The following is a 21,063-nucleotide window of genomic DNA, read 5'->3' on the forward strand; positions in this document are numbered from 1 at the left end:
AACAATAACAATATCATATCAACATAAATAAAAATATCAAAACAGCGTCAACGAAGTGATAAGTAATGCAAGACTCGAAGAAGCATTTTAGCTAGAGAAAAAATGATATAAATAGTAAAGCATTAATCAATTCTCATAATATACCAGGAAGCCCTGTGAAGTTAAAGGTAGCAAGTCAAATACCTTTCGATTACAGAAACAATGACAAAGAATAAGCTGGTGGGCTAACGATATAGTCAAACCACACAGCATCAGCCCGGTAAGGAATCGACGTTTAACAGGATAACAAAAATTAAAAAAGGAGGCACATATGGTGCTTCGAAAATATCGCATTTTCCATACAGATGTGTAAAACACTTTTAAGAACTAAGATAATTACCATGGCAAGAAAACTTATAGAACAGAAAATAACTATCGAGGTAGGAATGCATAATGAGTCGATAGAGAAAAAGATAATCACCAACATATGAATAAATACATGATTGTAAAAATCAAATAACTGATCATTTGTTGGTTTGACTAATGGATAAATTAAATAATTGCAAAAATGAAAACAACGCGGAGGAAAAACGCATAAAATACTCATATAAATGTACACTAACATGCAAACATTGCTCAAGTTACAAATGGTAATTAGCCAACGATTTGACAGTTTCTAAGTGAAATAAGATATATAGAAATATCTAAATAAAGAGTTTGGTACATCTGATAGTTAGGAAATCACTCAGTTCACCGAGTGTCATAAATAAGAAAGTAAAAATATGAATGTACTATGGTTGGCTAGATGAAGACATCCATTCGATCAAAATAACAATGAATTTATCAGATAGTATACGTAAATTGTGTATCCATGTAAAGCATTGCGTTCGGGAATACTATTTACGTGTTTGTGACCAAAAACTTTTTATTCAAGATTTGATTAAAAATGATGCTTCAAGAAAAGATCAGATATTGAAATGGGAAAAAAATACATTGTTAACAAAACCGTCATAATACAATTCATATATATATAATATTCCTGGGTAGGAATCAAAAACAGAATCTTGTGAACAGTACGTGTAAGGTATTGTACATGAAGAAACTCACAGATGAGCTTGTTTGGGATGAAAATAGCACACAACAAAAAATATATCAGTTGCATACAAAATACGCATATCAGAAAAGGGAAAATGACAAAATTCGCACCAAAATTCTAACACTCATGAAATAAAACTAGGTGTTCATAATACATACCAATCCACTTAGTTCATACAAATGAAATTATGAAGCCTGAGAAACACAGAAAAAATTGAACACCTTCATTATTTTTCTTTCAACGAACAGAAACTATTTCCTCTGAACATGCAAACTTTCTACTGCAGCCAATGGAGTTTGTGGTTGTGATTTTCCCAAATTCATAAGTCTGATATTTTGAGGATCAAACATCATATGCTCATTCATGAAAGGTCGATTGGGAGAGTTATGAGACGCAATTGAAGGTATGTGTACAGAAGAACCAACCAAACGGGATGAAGTAGCAAGCGCTGCTGCAGCAAGTGCTGATACCTGTGCGGCAGCAGAACTTGATGGGCTTACTAGACGTGTGTCAATTGGTTTAGGAATTACTCCATTAACATGTTCGCCCGAGCGCGATGAATATGGATCACAAATACCAGTTTCCATCACTCGACTATTTTCTAAGCGATGGGAACCAAGAGGTAAAGCATACGTAGGTCTTACAGAATTACTGGTGGATATATTGACAGTGTTTATGACAGTTGAATGGCTATCAAGTGGGTTGTTGCTGTAGGTTAAATTAGTACTGGCGACGTCCATATCCTCGAAATCTTCAGCAAAAACAAACGGCTGTGATTGAGTCGGGATAGAAGTTTGAACAGTATTTGGAAGATGTGCAACCAACGTAGACTGCAACTGCTCGGGGTGAGGGGTTCCAACATGTAGAATATCAGTTCCTTGCATAAGTGTATTTGGATTTGCCATGATTGTATGTCCAACGAAGCCTGGAGAACTAAAATATGTAAAACATATCAATGTACCCAGTTACCATATCATCATAACAAATCAGACATGGATACTTAGAAAACCCTTAGTTGCAATACAGATATCTCATACACCCAAAATGTGATTAACATGCAAAAATCTGAAACTCTTACCTGCTGGATGAAATCCCAGACCTTCGACGCGAGCGTGAACTGGTTTGCCAAGTAGATACCCATGGATCACGAGCCATGTCAATATGGATTTGGGGGTCGACATAAGTAAATCCCTCAAAAACATCAGAGACCATTGCAGATATTGGCAAGCCCTCATCCGGACTTTCGACGGGATTTTCTTGAGTGAATTTGGGATCGAAAAGAGAAACATCCGTATCAGATGTCAAAGTGGGTCGGAAGGGTGGTTCAACCTGCTTTTTCAGAACACGATCCCAATCAGTATTACGAAAGAACGGGTGCATCTTGATCGCCTCGGAATCGGATGGACCAGAACCAAGGCGTCTACTGACATCAACAACTAAAAGCTAAAGGAATTATAGAATAAATTAAACATGTAAACGAGTGCTGACGACCAAAATGGAGATATCAAACAAGAAATTATTCTTTCAGAGATGTTTACATTGACCTTTCCTTCATATTGATCAGCAATCATGAGAAATAGGGCACTTTTAGGAATTGCTAAACAAAGCAATAAACAATTAATTTAACCAGTGGGATGACTTTAATATTTGTCTTGATCTTCGTAAAAAAATTTACTGATTTGACGACCAGAAATTACACTTAAGATGTTTGCTGAATTTTTCGTTCAATACATACTGCAACGGAGCACTTTCAACTGAGTTATCACACTTCAAAACAGCGAAAAGACAATCACCAAGAGGTTAGGATTAATATACATGATCATAGGCAGCAAAGAACAAATTGCGAATAATAAAATATTTGAGTCTTAGAAGTCTGCATACCGTTATACAAATCAAGCCAAGAATAAGTGACTACACGGATTGGTTGAGCGTTTTAGTATGGTCGCCCGTAGCCGCTATTGAACATAATCCGGCTATAGCTAGCCTATGTAAACTGTAAATTGACGTGTAACGCGTGAATCGACCAAGTCAAAGGAGGTCTATAATCTTGTTGACTGTCATATTAATTTATGGACCACAGCTTTGCCCATTTTTTGTCAGGTGTCCTAATCATCCTAATCAAGTAATGACAGATGAATTTCTTGAAGAATATCATTGCTATGTACTGTCAATGCTCCTAAAAACTGCTCTTTTATTATAGTACTTGTTTTCTGAATACTAATTCAGAAATCAGTAAGTATCTTCATAGTTATAGCATCCCTTGAAGGAATTATTAATTTATACATATCAGTCAGTCAGTAACAACGTAGAACTTCGTACGTACGTACATCAGTTCGAGTTGACACACCACATTAGCACAGAGATGCAGTGGTCGATTCAAATCCCGTAGTGCTAGATGTAGTAAAATTATAAACTGTAATCAGAAAAATTAGGGTTTGAAGATGTTATTCAAGGAGTATAATACAGTGAAATAAATTTGGAAAGAGAAAAAAGAAAGGGACATGAAGAATTCAGAAGATTAGAATTTGGGAGAACACAGAGAGTGGATGCACCTGCGCCATTGCAAACAATTTTGAGCTATGTCATTCAGGGTGTCTAACCATCGGTTGCTATCATCTCGCGGTCCCCAACCAGGTAGCCTACACCTACCAATATGACTCAGTCTACTTGTCAGTGACTTCATGGATTTGTGCCATGTTTTGGTCTGGCCGACCCTAGCTTTCTTCCAATCTACTTCTATACAACAAAACATCGCTCGTCGGGGCAGTCGGTTGTTATGCATACGTAACACATGTCCCAGCCATCTCAACTGATGAAGTTTCACTACGTCATCAATTGATTTGCCATCCTTACCTAGTACCTGTTTCTTAACAACTGCATTACTTACTCGATGGTCCCAGGATATACGAGCGATATTTCGAAGACACCTAAGACCAAATACTAGTAACCTACGGATATCCTCTACTCTTACCGGCCATGTTTCACTGCCATAAAGTAGGACGGAACGAACTGGTGCGCAGTAAACACGTCCTTTGGTTGATAGACGGATACAAGTGTGAAATATTGTACTACGGTTTACGACGCCCGACCTTTACTAATTTGCTAACGACCGTATCCTAGGAAGTATCGAAACTAAAATGTCAAACTTCACATTTTAGAGACGGTTACAAGTTATTCAAGAACATGGTTAACGTAACTAATTATGCGTAAGTCGAATTACACAACTTACCTTGGAAATAAGTGATACAGCTTCTCGACTTAAATAAGGTACAGGTATGAAATCACCTCGTAATATCTAAAACAAAGTAAAATTGCATTAAACGACTAGCTTATAGATCTACCTTGTTGACGAACACGAATTCTTCATGACACCACAAAACAGGGTTCATTCAACTTTAGAATCTTATTACAATATTTAGTTTAAAAACATTGAACAGTTTACAAAACATTTCCAACCTGCACAACTACCACATATTAAACGGTTCTTATGTCAATTAAGCTTTCCATATCCGCACCAGTTTCAGGAACAGACATGGGCGATGCAATTGATTTTGCTACTGATCATTTAAGTAGGTTTATCTTGTTTCGTAAGTGAAATTAAAACGCTAGATCTTGAAAATAGATTGGATTAAAAACACGAGGTATTTTCTCTTTCTAACAAGTGCCCCCAAATGCCCTGGTTTGGCCGAGAGCGGGGTGGGTTCGCCCTCCCTCTCGAAATACTCTCACATGGCCACGCGTATATAGCCTCTGCCAGGGAAGTCCTACTCACTGCCTTCTCGTGTCAGGGGTGTTGTTTACGAAAATGAGAGGACGAAAAGCGAATGTACGGCGCTTTAACCGGATTCCAAACCAATGGCGCACATGGGCTGGCTCCAGTATCCTGCGGGAACAAATGGCGTATGAACCAATTCCTTGGTCACCGGCTACCATAGGACTGCATCTCCTTACGATGCTCCACTGCCTTGTGGGTTAGACCTTTAGGTCGAAGGCTCGGCGTGTGGCTCCCTAAGAAAACCACCTTCTTTGGTCTGGGCACCCGGGCAGTATCTCAGCCCGCACACAAAAACATGATAAACTATCTACTTATGAAAAATATTCCTCTCGCTCTAAATAACAATCAAGTGACTCGCATTATTATTATTATTATTATTATTATTATTATTATTATTATTATTATTATTTACTACGTCATTATTCACCCTCTTTTATTCCCACTCTGTTGATACTTATTCTTCGACTTATAGAGCAGCCCGTTTATGGTGGAAATTCGACTGTATCTAAACGTTCTCGAGTCACTGTCCGGTTGAAAATTGTATGTTACCACCGAATATGAGTACTGAAGCAGTTTTTCTGAAACCACGTGCACCATTCAAACTGGCTGACTTCAACGTTCTCACACTTATTTAGGTTGGACAACAGATAGGGCTGGCTATGTCTTTGGAAAGTCTTAATATCGATGTTTGCTGTCTAGCCGAGACCCGTATTCAAGACTCTGGTGAAGTACTACAAATTCGCTCTCCATCAGTCGCTTCGAAAAGCTTGTTTTACGTGCACTTATCCAGGGACCCTGTGGCATCTTCCTCTGGTCTTGCTGGCGTTGGTGTCGCACTAAGTGCTAGAGCTGAAGCAGCACTAGTCGATTGGATACCCATTAACAGTCGGTTATGTGCTGTTAGATTAGAGAGTTCCATCAAAGTGAGAAGAAATCGGCGTGAGAAACGATGTCTTTTAGTCATCTCCGCCTATGCTCCGACAGATTGCAGCCCGGATGCAATCAAGGATGAGTTTCACCACCAGTTATCTGTTCTTCTCCAGAAAGTGCGTTCGACAGATATTGTAGTACCAGCCGGAGACTTGAATGCTCAGGTCGGGCGTCTAGGCACAGAAGAGAGTCGTTTAGGTGGCCGATGGGGACTCGTTGATTGCAGGTCAGATAACGGGGACCTTCTACTGCAACTGTGCACAGACCACAATCTGTTTCTGGCTAGCACAAACTTCCGGCACAGTCATCGCCGATGTGCCACCTGGCGTCCTCCCTCTGCATCTCAAGCCTGGACTCAGATTGATCACATCGCGATCAGCTACCACTGGCGTGGTTGTGTACAAGACTGCCGCTCCTTTTGGAGTACCTATCTGGACTCTGACCATCCCTTGGTCTGTGCCAATCTTACCTTACTTTCAGTGGCCAACGAAGTGACCGCCACCAACGAATTGATGTTAGCAAGCTGGTTGCAACTTCTGTTGCTAGTAAGTATCGAACCGAGCTAGCTGCTAGGCTAGCTGCCATTCCATCGAAAAGTATGGATGAGCATTGGTTGCAATTGCATGACGCCATGAAAGTGGCGGGTACACTCAGTTGTGGGTTCGCGAAACGTCCCGTTTATAAACACTGGGTTTCTTCAGGTTCCTTACAACTCATTGAAGCCCGTCGGTCTACTCCGGGTGACCGTGAGCTTGACCACAAACGAAGGTTGTTACGTAGCGAAATTGGGCAAAGCTTGCGTACGGACTGAGAAGCCTGGTGGTCGGAGCGTGCTAATAAGCTGGAAGTAGCAGCTGCATCTGGTAATTACCGGAAGCTCTTCCAACTCATCTGAGCCACTGGCAGCAAGAAGTCTGATGTGAGCGAAACAATCTGCGAGGATGATGGGATTCCAATCACTAACATCCATCGACGTCTTGGACGATGGGCAGAATTTTTCGAAGGGCAGTTCAACTGGCCTGCTGCTCCGGCAACATCAGTCAGACTGTCCTGCCCTCCATGGCCGGTGACGACTGACCCACCAAATGAGGCGGAAGTCCGCAAGGAAATCCAACTCTTGAAGCGCTACAAATCACCTGGCCCAGATGACTTACCTCTGACTTTTTTTAAAGATGGTGGTGACTTTGACTAAGGAATTGACGACGTTGTTTACAAAGGTTTGGGAGCTAGAGAGTGTATCAACGTCATGGAATGAGTCGGTAGTTGTCCTTATCTTTAAAAAGGGTTCACGTCGTTCCTGTAACAACTATCGGGGGATAAGTCTACTTCCGATTGCGTCCAAGCTATTGGCTTCCGTCATACTTCGTAGGTTGTTCAAAACCCGAGAAAGATTGACTCGCGAGGAGCAGGCTGGTTTTCGTTCTGGTCGAGGATGTATTGATCATATCTTCACCCTCCGCCAAATGTTAGAACACCGTCATACTTATCAAAGGCCAACAATCGCAGTATTTCTTGACATTAGGGCTGCCTTCGACTCGTTGGGTAGGACTGTTCTCTGGGATTGTCTATTGAAGAAGGGTGTGACTGAGAAGCATATTAACATCCTAAAAGCCCTATATACAAACACCTCAGGTAGAATGAGGGCATACAACCACTTCTCTCCATTGTTCCATTCGAGCAGTGGGGTTTGGCAGGGTTGCCCAATCTCACCATTCCTCTTCAACTTCGCCATCGATGACATTCTGGAAACAGCTGTGATGAATGTAAGTAATGGTGGTGTAGATCTGTTGCCTGGAGAGAGACTTCTCGACCTTGAGTATGCGGACGATATTGTCTTACTGTGCGATAATACCCAAGGCATGCAATCCGCACTTAATCAGTTGGAAATCAGTGTCTGTAGGTATGGTATGTGCTTCGCACCTTCGAAGTGCAAAGTACTTCTACAAGACTGGCAGGATTCTAATCCTGTACTCACCCTGGATGGTGAGCAGATAGAAGTAGTCGAGAAGTTCGTGTATATGGGTAGCTGCATAAGTGCTGGTGGGGGTGTGAGTGATGAGATCAATGCACGTATAGTGAAAGCCAGAGCGGCTTATGCCAATCTGGGCCACCTTTGGCGCCTTCGTGATGTTAGTCTGGCTGTAAAAGGTCGGATCTACAACGCGTCGGTGAGAGCAGTTTTGCTCTATGCTTGTGAAACCAGGCCTCTCCGAGTTGAGGACGTTAGAAGACTCTCTGTGTTCGATCATCATTGTCTCCGAAGGATTGCTGACATCCAGTGGCAACACCATGTCAGTAATGTAGAGGTTCGGCATCGTGTGTTCGGGCACAGAGATGATAATGCAATCGACGTTCCCATCTTGAAACATCGACTTCGGTGGCTTGGACATGTTCTACGAATGTCGTCCCAGAGAATTCCACGTCGTGTAATATTTGCCGACCATGGGACTGGTTGGAACAAGCGGAGAAGTGGTCAGTGTATGACATGGTGTCGTGGCATGAAAGAAAGCTGCAAAGGACTGGCTTGTGTTGGTTTTTCACGACTCCCTGGTTGGGGTCCGAGAGATGGTGCTACACAGTGTCTAGAGACGTTATCAGATATGGCTCAGAATAGAAGCCAGTGGCGATCCTACTGTAACCTTCTTTTACTTTCTTCATAAAAAGTGGTTGTGTCACCCTTAACTGAAAGATTTCTTCTGATTGTACCTTTCCGTTCCCTCATTATTACTAAACTACCTTACACCAATCTCTACGTTATTGTCCTTTTTTACCCTCCTTACTTTTTTTCTTTTTCCTTCTCTTTAAATTCTCATTGTTTTGTGTGGCACATATATATTTGCCGCACTCTTGTACCAATATTAATTTATTTAACACATAGATATTGGTACAAGAAGGCACCAAATACATATGCGCCACACAAATCTCATTCGATATGTAAGAGGGCTGTGATACTGCCCGGGTGCCCAGACCAAAGAAGGTGGTTTTCTTAGGGAGCCACACGCCGAGCCTTCGACCTAAAGGTCTAACCCACAAGGCAGTGGAGCATCGTAAGGAGATGCAGTCCTATGGTAGCCGGTGACCAAGGAATTGGTTCATACGCCATTTATTCCCGCAGGATACTGGAGCCAGCCCATGTGCGCCATTGGTTTGGAATCCGGTTAAAGCGCCGTACATTCGCTTTTCGTCCTCTCATTTTCGTAAACAACACCCCTGACACGAGAAGGCAGTGAGTAGGACTTCCCTGGCAGAGGCTATATACGCGTGGCCATGTGAGAGCATTTTGAGAGGGAGAGCGGACTCTCCCCACTCTCGGCCGTACCAGGGCAAATAAATAAACTGGAGATATTCAAAATTCCCTATATACCCACAATTCAAAGTCCAAAATATTTTCTTTTTCTTTTTGGTAGTTGACATCGAGGTGTTTCAAACTTCTGCTAGGTACTGACAGAAGTCAGTCGATTACAAACTAATCAAAACAAATGTATTTCCTCTAAGTTTAAAAAAAAAACAAGATTGCTTACCAAGTCAATAGTTTGTCTTCTATCATCGCCTGTAAATGGAGGCTGAAAGTGAGAATAATATGAATCAATTTCCACGTAAAAATAATCAAACGAATATACAATTAAGTAAAGAACTTACAGATCCCGAAAGCATATCATACATAAGCGTGCCAAGACTCCACCAATCAACGGCTCTCCCGTGTCCTTGACGTAACAATATTTCGGGAGCCCTATAAAATGAACACAAAATTGATATTAATATCTCAAAAAGACCACTAAACAGACGAGACTGAATAGGGAGTGATAACGCAATTTAAAGTCCTCATGCTACTAGAGAAACGAGAAATAAGTTGTAAGCCTTGACAACAATTTTTTGTATCTTCGATTACGTGAACGAGATCGCGAATAAAAACACTTCCAGAACATAACATTTAAAGTTTATTTGATTAGAAAAATTAAACAAGAGCGATGTACTGACACAGCTGCTTTACAATGAAGTCGAAGACGGAATTATTTGATCTCAATAAACCCGATTTACTTACAGCAAAGAAAGCATTTACTAGTATCTGTCGTCTTCCCACTACCATACATAAAATTCCCTTATAAACCCCTTTGTAATACTACAAATTAGACAGAAACGAAAATGAGAAACAATGAACCCTAAATCAATGGTCGGAAAAGTGTGCTTGTCGTGAAGCTTTGAAGTAGATGAGGCTTGCTAAGAGAAAATCTGTTTAGTGCTCCTCAAAGCTAAGTGGCTTATCAGCTGAAGCCAGTTCATGAAAACCTTCTAAAAATTGGGTTGACTTGTACAACTAACCAAATAAACAGGGTTACACTTTTCCAGCTTTACTTGTCATAAACAATATTCCGATACATTCCAAAATTATTTAGTACTTACATGTACTCAATAGTCCCGCAGAATGTGTGAGTTAAATTATCACGATCGACTCTCTCTTTAGACAATCCAAAATCCGTTAGTTTAACATGACCTTGATGGTCTAAAAGTACATTTTCGGGTTTCAAATCTCGATAAACAATCCCCATCGAATGAAGATGACCAATGGCAAGAGTTATTTCCGCCAAATAAAAGCTGAGGGAAACAGAAGGGAAAAAACCAGTCCAAGTTACTTCATTGCATCATTTCTAAAGTCATTTACCAAATAAAATGATAAGTGCTGAAAATGTTTTATTTTTTAAATATTTGGCTTGAGGTTTAGAATTAAAAATTTTAGGTGGCATGTAAAGTGACAAACCTTATTTGCCTGATTTCGTGCCCTAAATTAAACGAAACGAGAGTTCATTTAAGCTCACAGTCGTGTGCGAACAATTCGTAAAAGCCAAGATATCTCAGTATTCCTGTCTCACAATAAACTGCAACTTCTAAAAATCGTTCGTCAAATCGACTTATTCATCTTACGAACCAACTTAAATTAGATATCTACTGAAAATCAGAAAGCACTGAACTTTTCAGCTGCGTGCGTCCACGAACTTACGATAAACGGAAAGTAGAACCTTTGATCTCTGGTGAATGCTTAGCCCGTAAAACGCTAGGTCCTAACCTAATGATGCTTGTGTTCAACTTTGGTCGATTCATGATATTCCACATGGGTGTTTCGATGATCTCGATTAGCTTTGGGCACAAAGACCTTGATTAGAATTTTCTAACATAACACTAGATTGCTTGCGATCCAGATGTGCCGAGTAATAAAACATTTTATTGAAGTCACTGGGAAGTAGAAAGCACTGAACGAAGTTAATTTAATCTTACGCACTTAAATATAAACATACTGTGATTGGTGAAAATAACAACATGATGTTAAAAACCCTGTTGACGTGAATGAAAACATAGTAGATCAGTAGTCAAAACTCGGGTACCATATTCTCTGAGAAATCTCCAAAACACACAAACCCATGAAGCAATAAGAACTAGATATTTCAGATGTTGATAAGTGGATGACGCAGTTCTTAACTAACTAGTTTGAATTTGATGAAGTGTACAAAGGACAATTCTCAATACTTTTATTAGCCGTGTTACTTTGACGAAACTAAGATTCACAAAAACTTATGTCTCGCAGACACCCAAATGCCGCCTTTAGCACTCTGCAACAACTTTTCTCGGGATTTCCTGCTGCAAAATAAACTGGGTTGCTGTTTCATTACGCTTGAGGCCAACATTAAGTCCAATAAACGAATACTATTTATCAAGAGAACTATTTCGATCACTTTTAGAAACAAAGACTACAAACAACAAAACTTAAGTTAATAAGTAGCGCTTATGTACTGAGACGAAATCAATAGGATGTATAAGCAAACTTACCTGGCTTGATCTTCCATAAACACTCCCTCTTTCTCAAGTTGCATGAACAGCTCACCTCCAGCTAGAAATTCCAAGACTAGGTAAAGCTTTCCAGGGGATTGGAAAGCAAAATGCAATTGAACTAGAAATGGATGCTTCACAATAAATATGACATTGAGGACGTACTTTAATCATTTCGAGTATATTTCTCTCGCTTTTAGTGTGTGCAGTATCCTTGGCGTTCGTCACAATCGAGGCTTTCTTTAAAACTTTCATCGCATAGGTTTGGCCAGTATCATTTTTGCGTGCAAGGAAAACCTATACATATATATTGTAAAAAAATTCCAAAGTCATACTTTTCCATAACCACCTTTCCCAAGGACTTTCAGAAGTTGAAAGTCGTGTGGCCGGACTTTAGGTTGACCAGGATTCACTGTCTCTTCGCAAATTTCAACCGTTTTAATGTTTTCATCGAGTCTACAGATTAATTGAACAGGGAATCCTTTAAGCTTACTCATCTGGTTTAAGTGGGCCACGTTCAAGAAACTCATCCTATAACACTAGTTTTAAAATCAAACACCTTACCTCTACCCCTCCATGTGTCGAGCAATAATCGTGAGAATTTTCTTCACTGTCGTCATAACTTGGAGCTTCCGGCATATCCAAATGAAACACACCAGTACTAGTCATTTTCTGGCAACCAGCATTACGACCAGACCAGTTGCAAACAGAGCGCTCTAAAAAATAAGGCACGTAGTTAAACAAAATCTCATTACTTTGCATTTTAATCTCATGTACACTCAAATAGCTCGAAACGATTGTTTGGAAAATAAAAGGTCACGATCCACTGTTATTCTCACTACAGATCGATGGGTCAATCCTGTATATGGCGACAGGAAAATTACATAATTTTTATAATCATAATAACAAAAATGAGTCGTATATCGCTCCAGAAACGCTGAACATATGATTGCATTAGTATTCAATACGTTTTCCTTGTGTATCAGTTATGCATTATATATCCATTATCACGTCAACTACACGTCCCTGTATCATCGTGTTAAAAACCTTGTGTGGTGTTTGAATGGACTAATGATACCTTTGTACTGGTTGAATGTTTGATTTCGAATTCTAAATACAGTGCATTCGTTGTGCCTGTGTCTTCTTAATTCAATTGCGTTAATCCTGGAATTCCTAATTCATACGACAATTAGAATACTATATTGGCGTCGTGATGGAACCTGCAATGGAAAAGTTGGGTATTCATTCAACTCCTGAAGCTATTGAGGATTATTTGGAAAGGTTAGAAATTTGGAGCATGACCAAGAAAGATGTTAAAGGTGAGAAAGTTGTGGCACATTTTCTGACATTCATTGAGAGAGAAGCGTACAGCTTATTAAAAACTTTGGCATATCCAGAAAAACCTATCTCACTCCCTTATGCAACTCTTAAAGAGCTATTGTTAAGTCATGTAAAATGCACCAGTTTTGAATGCCGTGAAAGGGCGAAGTTTCATAAGATGGTTCGTCGAAATGACCAAAAGGCTCGGGAATTCATCCTTGAATTACAGAAACAAGCTGCCAAGTGTAATTTCGGTGATCAACTTCATGTGCAACTGAGAGATCGATTAATTGCAGGAATTAACATACCGAGTTTGGAAAGAGAGCTGTTAAAAATGCCAAACTGTTCCTTTCAAGATGCTAGGACTGCGTGTATTAACTACGAAGCAGTCAATGAACTTGATATCCAGTCGATGAAGATTTCTGATACTTTGCTTAGTCGTCATGATGAACTACAATCTCAGGGTCAATCAAATTTGCGTTCATTTAACAGTGATTCCTATTCTCGTGTAAATATGAAAGGTGTTTCAACGACGAATTACAAAGCAAATCACAAAGGTGAGATGAAGTTTGGTAAATGTTTATCATGTGGAAAGTTTCATGCTCGCAATCCATGTGTATTTCGTAATGCTGAATGTTTTAAATGTGGTAAGGTAGGACACATTCAGTCAGTATGCAAAGCTATTGTCCATTTTGCTTCAAGCTGTACTAAATCTTGTAATTTAAATTTAAATAATTCGGATGTTTCTAATGATCATTTATCTTTATCAACGATTTCAAAAGACAGTGCAGAGTCATATGACAGTTCAGAGTTAGATGAAATCCAGAATTCTTGTGAGACAACAGTTCCTAATCAACCGATTTATCAGAATTCTCATGCTATTGTACCAGGTATGACTTTTCCTAATGATTCACATATTTCTAATGAAATTACTTGCAATATTGAGGAAAATATGTTAAATGAACCTAATCATGATCGGAAACCTGATGTGGTTTGGATAGATGCTGGTTTTTCTAACGATCCTACGCTCTGCACTGACAGTCCTAATGAATTTCATGAGAATATTTCAGAAGAATCAAATCTTGATGTCATATCATATATTACCTCTCCTCATAATGCATTCGATCCTTGTGAAAAACCTGCTCAATGCGAAGCACGAGTACTAAGTGACCTCGAGTTTGATTACATTTCGGATGATTTCATATCAACTGCTGTTTACCATTATCACAAAAACAGTTCTAATGTTTACTCTAAACAATGTGAGAAATATGTTTTAAATGAAGCCACATTATTCATAACCTGGGGATATAAAGATCCAACATTATTTCGTGGGGGAGGATAGTGTTGAAAAATCTATGGTTCGGATTCTAGATATTAATGATTTCATTACAAAACCGACATGCTGGTTGTATACAATTCCAGGTGAGTCTGTTCCGATTTCGTTTGTTAATTCCAATACTAATGAGCACTTTCTAGATACTACAAAGTTTTTATCTTACACAATGTCGGACAGACTCAGGATGAACTTAACAAGAAGACGTACAACCGATTACAAACACTTATACTTCTATTTAAGCTGTGGCGGATGTGGTGTTTGAATGGACTAATGATACCTTTGTACTGGTTGAATGTTTGATTTCGAATTCTAAATACAGTGCATTCGTTGTGCCTGTGTCTTCTTAATTCAATTGCGTTAATCCTGGAATTCCTAATTCATACGACAATTAGAATACTATATTGGCGTCGTGATGGAACCTGCAATGGAAAAGTTGGGTATTCATTCAACTCCTGAAGCTATTGAGGATTATTTGGAAAGGTTAGAAATTTGGAGCATGACCAAGAAAGATGTTAAAGGTGAGAAAGTTGTGGCACATTTTCTGACATTCATTGAGAGAGAAGCGTACAGCTTATTAAAAACTTTGGCATATCCAGAAAAACCTATCTCACTCCCTTATGCAACTCTTAAAGAGCTATTGTTAAGTCATGTAAAATGCACCAGTTTTGAATGCCGTGAAAGGGCGAAGTTTCATAAGATGGTTCGTCGAAATGACCAAAAGGCTCGGGAATTCATCCTTGAATTACAGAAACAAGCTGCCAAGTGTAATTTCGGTGATCAACTTCATGTGCAACTGAGAGATCGATTAATTGCAGGAATTAACATACCGAGTTTGGAAAGAGAGCTGTTAAAAATGCCAAACTGTTCCTTTCAAGATGCTAGGACTGCGTGTATTAACTACGAAGCAGTCAATGAACTTGATATCCAGTCGATGAAGATTTCTGATACTTTGCTTAGTCGTCATGATGAACTACAATCTCAGGGTCAATCAAATTTGCGTTCATTTAACAGTGATTCCTATTCTCGTGTAAATATGAAAGGTGTTTCAACGACGAATTACAAAGCAAATCACAAAGGTGAGATGAAGTTTGGTAAATGTTTATCATGTGGAAAGTTTCATGCTCGCAATCCATGTGTATTTCGTAATGCTGAATGTTTTAAATGTGGTAAGGTAGGACACATTCAGTCAGTATGCAAAGCTATTGTCCATTTTGCTTCAAGCTGTACTAAATCTTGTAATTTAAATTTAAATAATTCGGATGTTTCTAATGATCATTTATCTTTATCAACGATTTCAAAAGACAGTGCAGAGTCATATGACAGTTCAGAGTTAGATGAAATCCAGAATTCTTGTGAGACAACAGTTCCTAATCAACCGATTTATCAGAATTCTCATGCTATTGTACCAGGTATGACTTTTCCTAATGATTCACATATTTCTAATGAAATTACTTGCAATATTGAGGAAAATATGTTAAATGAACCTAATCATGATCGGAAACCTGATGTGGTTTGGATAGATGCTGGTTTTTCTAACGATCCTACGCTCTGCACTGACAGTCCTAATGAATTTCATGAGAATATTTCAGAAGAATCAAATCTTGATGTCATATCATATATTACCTCTCCTCATAATGCATTCGATCCTTGTGAAAAACCTGCTCAATGCGAAGCACGAGTACTAAGTGACCTCGAGTTTGATTACATTTCGGATGATTTCATATCAACTGCTGTTTACCATTATCACAAAAACAGTTCTAATGTTTACTCTAAACAATGTGAGAAATATGTTTTAAATGAAGCCACATTATTCATAACCTGGGGATATAAAGATCCAACATTATTTCGTGGGGGAGGATAGTGTTGAAAAATCTATGGTTCGGATTCTAGATATTAATGATTTCATTACAAAACCGACATGCTGGTTGTATACAATTCCAGGTGAGTCTGTTCCGATTTCGTTTGTTAATTCCAATACTAATGAGCACTTTCTAGATACTACAAAGTTTTTATCTTACACAATGTCGGACAGACTCAGGATGAACTTAACAAGAAGACGTACAACCGATTACAAACACTTATACTTCTATTTAAGCTGTGGCGGATGTGGTGTTTGAATGGACTAATGATACCTTTGTACTGGTTGAATGTTTGATTTCGAATTCTAAATACAGTGCATTCGTTGTGCCTGTGTCTTCTTAATTCAATTGCGTTAATCCTGGAATTCCTAATTCATACGACAATTAGAATACTATACCTTGTCGTCTTATTACTATTTATTTCCACTTTGTTAGTCACGGTACTGATTACATATTTTAAAAATTTGCGTTTATTTTCATCTCATTATTCAATTGTTGAGATTATGGACTTTTCGTATTCTAAGACTGTGGAATATGAACATTTCGTCATACCATTTTATGCCAAGCAACCAATAGAATCCTAACTTACTGGGTGAACCCGGTTTCCAACCGGTTGGTAACAGTGATTCTCAACAGTAACATTTTTAATTTCAGCGTTATTATTTTTATTCATTACTGTATATTTCTTTACATGCAAACATTACCGTCTTATCCGTGTTCTACCACAAATATTTTTTAACGAACTTTCAAATCTGCCCACAGGCTATCCTTTCAAACTCCGATGAATCCAGTTTCACAGAATTTTATAGTTGTTTTATCATCAGTTTGATATTTCCCTTCTTGTGTTACGTCATGGATTTCATTGAAAAAAACATATAAATCCAAAGTTTAAGAATGTCATGCAAAACAACTCAACAAAAGTTGATGCCGTGAACTTTTTGAGCTAACTTCAGATGTTCATCACCTAACCTGTTTTGCTTAAGCTGAAATTCAGTTCAGTTATTGAAAAATCCCCTTACGAACCTCGAACTATTTTTCTGAACTGATTTTTACCGTCAGAGGTAACTGCTGAAGTTTATGGTGTGAATAACAATGCCCAATTGACCGATATATGATATTGCAGAGGCCAAATTAGTTTTAATGGATACATCTAGTGAAGGCGCTCGACCACGCATCCGCACCATATCATTAGGAGTTACTCCGTGCTACGCATCTCCTACAACAGTTAGCCAGCTTAGATAAAACGCTTCTAGAGGAACCTATTGCCTTTCACATATAACTTTGAACCTCTTCACTTCTGATATGACTGGGGTGGCATATCCCTATTTAAAAGGTGCTACTGTCAAATGTATTGTCAAACTCCGAATACTTCTGATACTTTCGAGCCCGATGTGATTTGGTACACCAGTTCGCAAACTGTGAGTCCTTCCCAAGTCGGAAAATTATATATCGTTTTTTTATTTTTAGATATTGTGATATCGTTCTCGAATATTCTTCTCGTTCATCACTGCAGAACAGACGCCTAAGCTGCTTAAGACAAAGACGTTTTTGCCTCCCTCATATCAGCGACTGCCGACTGGTCCGATAATACGGGTCTTGGTCCTGCTACACAGAAGCTGACTTCAGTAAGCACGGTCTAACAGACCCCGTTCACAATTCCTCACAGTGGTGACAACAGTATCACGCGTTTTTAACAGGTACTTCACATTTAGTATGTTTGTTGGTGATGTCGCGGAACCTTACGAAACTTTTAAAAAGCTATCTTTAAATGTGAAGATCTAACCGAACGACGAAGGCAATACCAACTCTTCAACAACATCGAACTGCAACATGGATTAGCAACAGAAACGTTACTATGAGTGGGAAAGGTCGTTGGTCCACGGGCCTGCGTTAAACAGCTCTTCTTGCCTAGGCTTCTCCGACAGGTGCAGGCGGTACTTGTCTAATCTTAAAGTACCGCTGTAGACGAACTGGCTGCATTCGCCGACTGGATTCTTGAAATCACCGGTAATTCCAGCGCCGACGTGTACCCAGTCAAAGAAAAACATCAAAAGACACAAAATGACGTCACAGACCTCTGTCATACTCTGACACGTTGACCTAACATCCGTCATAACCGTAAACGATCCAAAACGCCTCGAGGGCACTCAAGAAAGCGATCTGCTTCTAGATGACGGGAGACAGATAACCTCGACTGGTGATGGTATCATAATAACTACAGAAAATCTCAAACTTGCAGAAAAACCTGAAATTTACCGAGCTCCAGACAGTCTGACACGGAAAACGTTTAGGGCAACTTCCCAGCCGACACGCTTTAACGGCAACCGTTTCCGGTGAGCACAACTGCCTGTTATACATCACTGGTGTGGTAAAGAAAAACCGCTACCCCGTCGACGCTAGCGCAGGAGTCAGCGTTCTACTGGCAGACTTTAACGATCGACTGCACGAATCAGTTTCCAACTTACGGGTGGCAAACGAGAAACTAGTCACCACATATGGTAAGTGGTATGTGTCTTAACGTGAGTTTACACAAAACCGATTCACTGGATTTTAGTTTTTCTGTCCTAATCATTGGCATGGACCTGCTACAACACTTTAATATAATTATCGACACACACAGACGGAGGTTAGTAGATGAAAATATTAATCTGTTTGCTTAACATCATTTTCCGGCTGTAGATTGTCCCCAGTCACAGTAAGGCACATGACTAGTCCATACTACCAATAAATTTTTGATAAGTACTCCGAGGTATGCCTAAAACGCGATCAATTTGCCTCCTGAAAAGAAAAGTGACAAACAATCTGGATTGTTTCACACGATGTCCAGAAACAATACCCATCAAGTACATTACTGCCGAAACAGTCGTCCGCCTTTCTGTCAAACGATGGGTTGCAAACTTCGGCTGCCCTTCAACTATCTCTACAGACCTTGGACCTTGGATCAAAGCATGTGAACAGGTAGATAACTCTCGAGGGAGAGCGACCTGTCGATGTTGTATTCGAGTTGACACCGGAGATAGTGTTAGCATAAATTCAGACAGACGATGAACGTAGTCTGATTTATCGAGATCGTCACTCCTCCGTGGTGTGAAAAATTTATCAGGCAGACGCAATGTCGGGCCGTATACAAGTTCAGTGGCGGAACATCCAATATCTGCCTTTGAGCTCGTTCTGATACCTAAGAGAACGAGCGGTAAGGTTTCGTGTTAATTTTTGTTTTCGTGTGTTCGAAGGGCATTTTTAAGTTGGCAATGAAACCGTTCAACTAAGCTATTTGATGCTGGGTGGTAGGCGGCAGTGCATATACGTTCCATACCAAGCAGCCGGGTCAGTAAGGAGAATAGTCAACTGGGGAAATTTCTCGAATTAAGCGTGGAATATACATTTCTAGCATCTTGAAAAGAACAGTTCGGCATTCTTAACAGCTCACATTACAGACCTGCAATTAATCGATCCCACAGCTGCACATGAAGATCATCACCGAAATTGAATATGGCAGCTTGGTTTTGCAATTCAAGGATGAATTCCCCAAATTTTTGGTTATTCTGACGAATCATTTTATAAAATTTCTCTCTCACGACATCTAAAACTGGTGCACTTTACGTGAGTTAGTAGTAGTTCCTTATTAATGAGATAGGCTTTTCTGGATATGCCAACGTTTTCAATAAACTGTAGGCTTCTTTCCCGATGAATGTAAGGGAACGAGACACAATTTTATCACTCTTCACATCTTTCTTAGTCATGCTCCAGATTTCAAACCTTTCCAAATAATCCTCAAAACATTCAAAGTTGAATGAATGTCTAACTGTTCCATCACAGGCTCCATCGCGACGCCAATATGATGATTAGGAATATTCGAATCATGAAACAAACTGGGAATCTCAGAAATAACGCAATTTAACCAAGAAGTGCTTGAAGATGGCACAGGTATTCAGTGTTTGACAACGCTTTTACCAGCAACACCTAATATAATTCGTACCCACCAAGAGAAATCAAAAGACAGAGTCGAGGAGATCGGAAGAGTGTATTTGGCAATAACCAATATATCGGAATTCACTGATCTAATCTGGCTAGCGATTGCAGTAGATGTTGAGCACAGTGTTACCACACGCGATCTGGTGCGGATGCATGACTGAGAGCTTTCAGCTAGATGAGTCCACTAAAACATGGTCAGCATCCAATGTTGGAGACTTACAGAGCTATTTATTTTGGGGATTTATTTACCGCTACAGATCACTCCCCCCCTAGTGGGGTAGTGATGACCCTAAGACATGGCCAGCCAGAAGTTTAAACCCAAAGAGTTTGTCGTTGGTAAACACTCTTCTGATAGCTTGCTAGATTTAGTAGCGTCTGGTCGTCTTTCCTTACTATATGGGACCGAGGTACAACATAGTAAAGAAAGAAAAAAGTACAATGAAAATTTCCACTCCTCGTAAACTGCATCGTTCTTTTCCAGCCGTCCTGGAAAAGAAAATGTAAGCGCATGTTGAAATACACTCGTGTGTGCGTAAAAACACAGTGTCGGCGAAAAAAAATGGAGAATAAACTCAAGCACACGTAATAGCGTTAAAAAAATTTGTGTTTTTTGTTGTTTTTTTTAAATAAAAATATAAATATATAAGCATATTTAAACTGTTTTTTTAAAAAATATTATAAATCGTAAAAAGAAAGATCGATATAATATAAAATGTCGAGTAGTGCCTTACGTGCAGTAGTCGTTTAAATGTTCTGGAACGCGTCGTCTTAAGTTTATTTTTAGATACATTCGGAATGTCATCGCTAGTGTTGGTTGTCGGTTGAGGAATTATGAGTGTAGGAGTCGTGTTGTGCGATTGTACCGAATGAAAGTCGACGTGAATAGGATTTCCTTCTAAATGAGCTGATTTTAAGCGACCGATGCTGATGCTATCGTTTGTTCCGTTCCTATCGACTATATAGTACTTAGATT

The 21,063-nt window shown here is 39.4% G+C and overlaps 2 protein-coding genes across 2 annotated transcripts; one reads left to right on the forward strand and one right to left on the reverse strand.

The window, feature by feature from the left end:
* Positions 1–1,326: 1,326 nt before the first annotated feature.
* On the reverse strand, positions 1,327–11,644 carry RPS6KB1_2 (Ribosomal protein S6 kinase beta-1; the record flags this gene model as incomplete). The annotated part of the gene is made up of 5 exons (XM_051219026.1): positions 1,327–2,008; positions 2,154–2,518; positions 4,305–4,370; positions 9,420–9,510; positions 11,601–11,644. 5 exons carry the CDS (start codon positions 11,642–11,644, stop codon positions 1,327–1,329), a joined length of 1,248 nt encoding a protein of 415 aa, XP_051069585.1.
* A 1,666-nt stretch (positions 11,645–13,310) lies between these two features.
* MS3_00005518 (uncharacterized protein) lies at positions 13,311–20,679 on the forward strand. Its single transcript, XM_051213596.1, has 3 exons — positions 13,311–13,441; positions 15,297–17,533; positions 17,583–20,679. Exons 1-2 carry the CDS (start codon positions 13,435–13,437, stop codon positions 16,115–16,117), a joined length of 828 nt encoding a protein of 275 aa, XP_051069586.1. The 5' UTR covers positions 13,311–13,434; the 3' UTR covers positions 16,118–17,533; positions 17,583–20,679.
* Positions 20,680–21,063: the final 384 nt, after the last annotated feature.

The sequence above is a fragment of the Schistosoma haematobium genome, chromosome 3 (assembly GCF_000699445.3).
Source record: "Schistosoma haematobium chromosome 3, whole genome shotgun sequence".
Taxonomy (NCBI): Eukaryota; Metazoa; Platyhelminthes; class Trematoda; order Strigeidida; family Schistosomatidae; genus Schistosoma; species Schistosoma haematobium.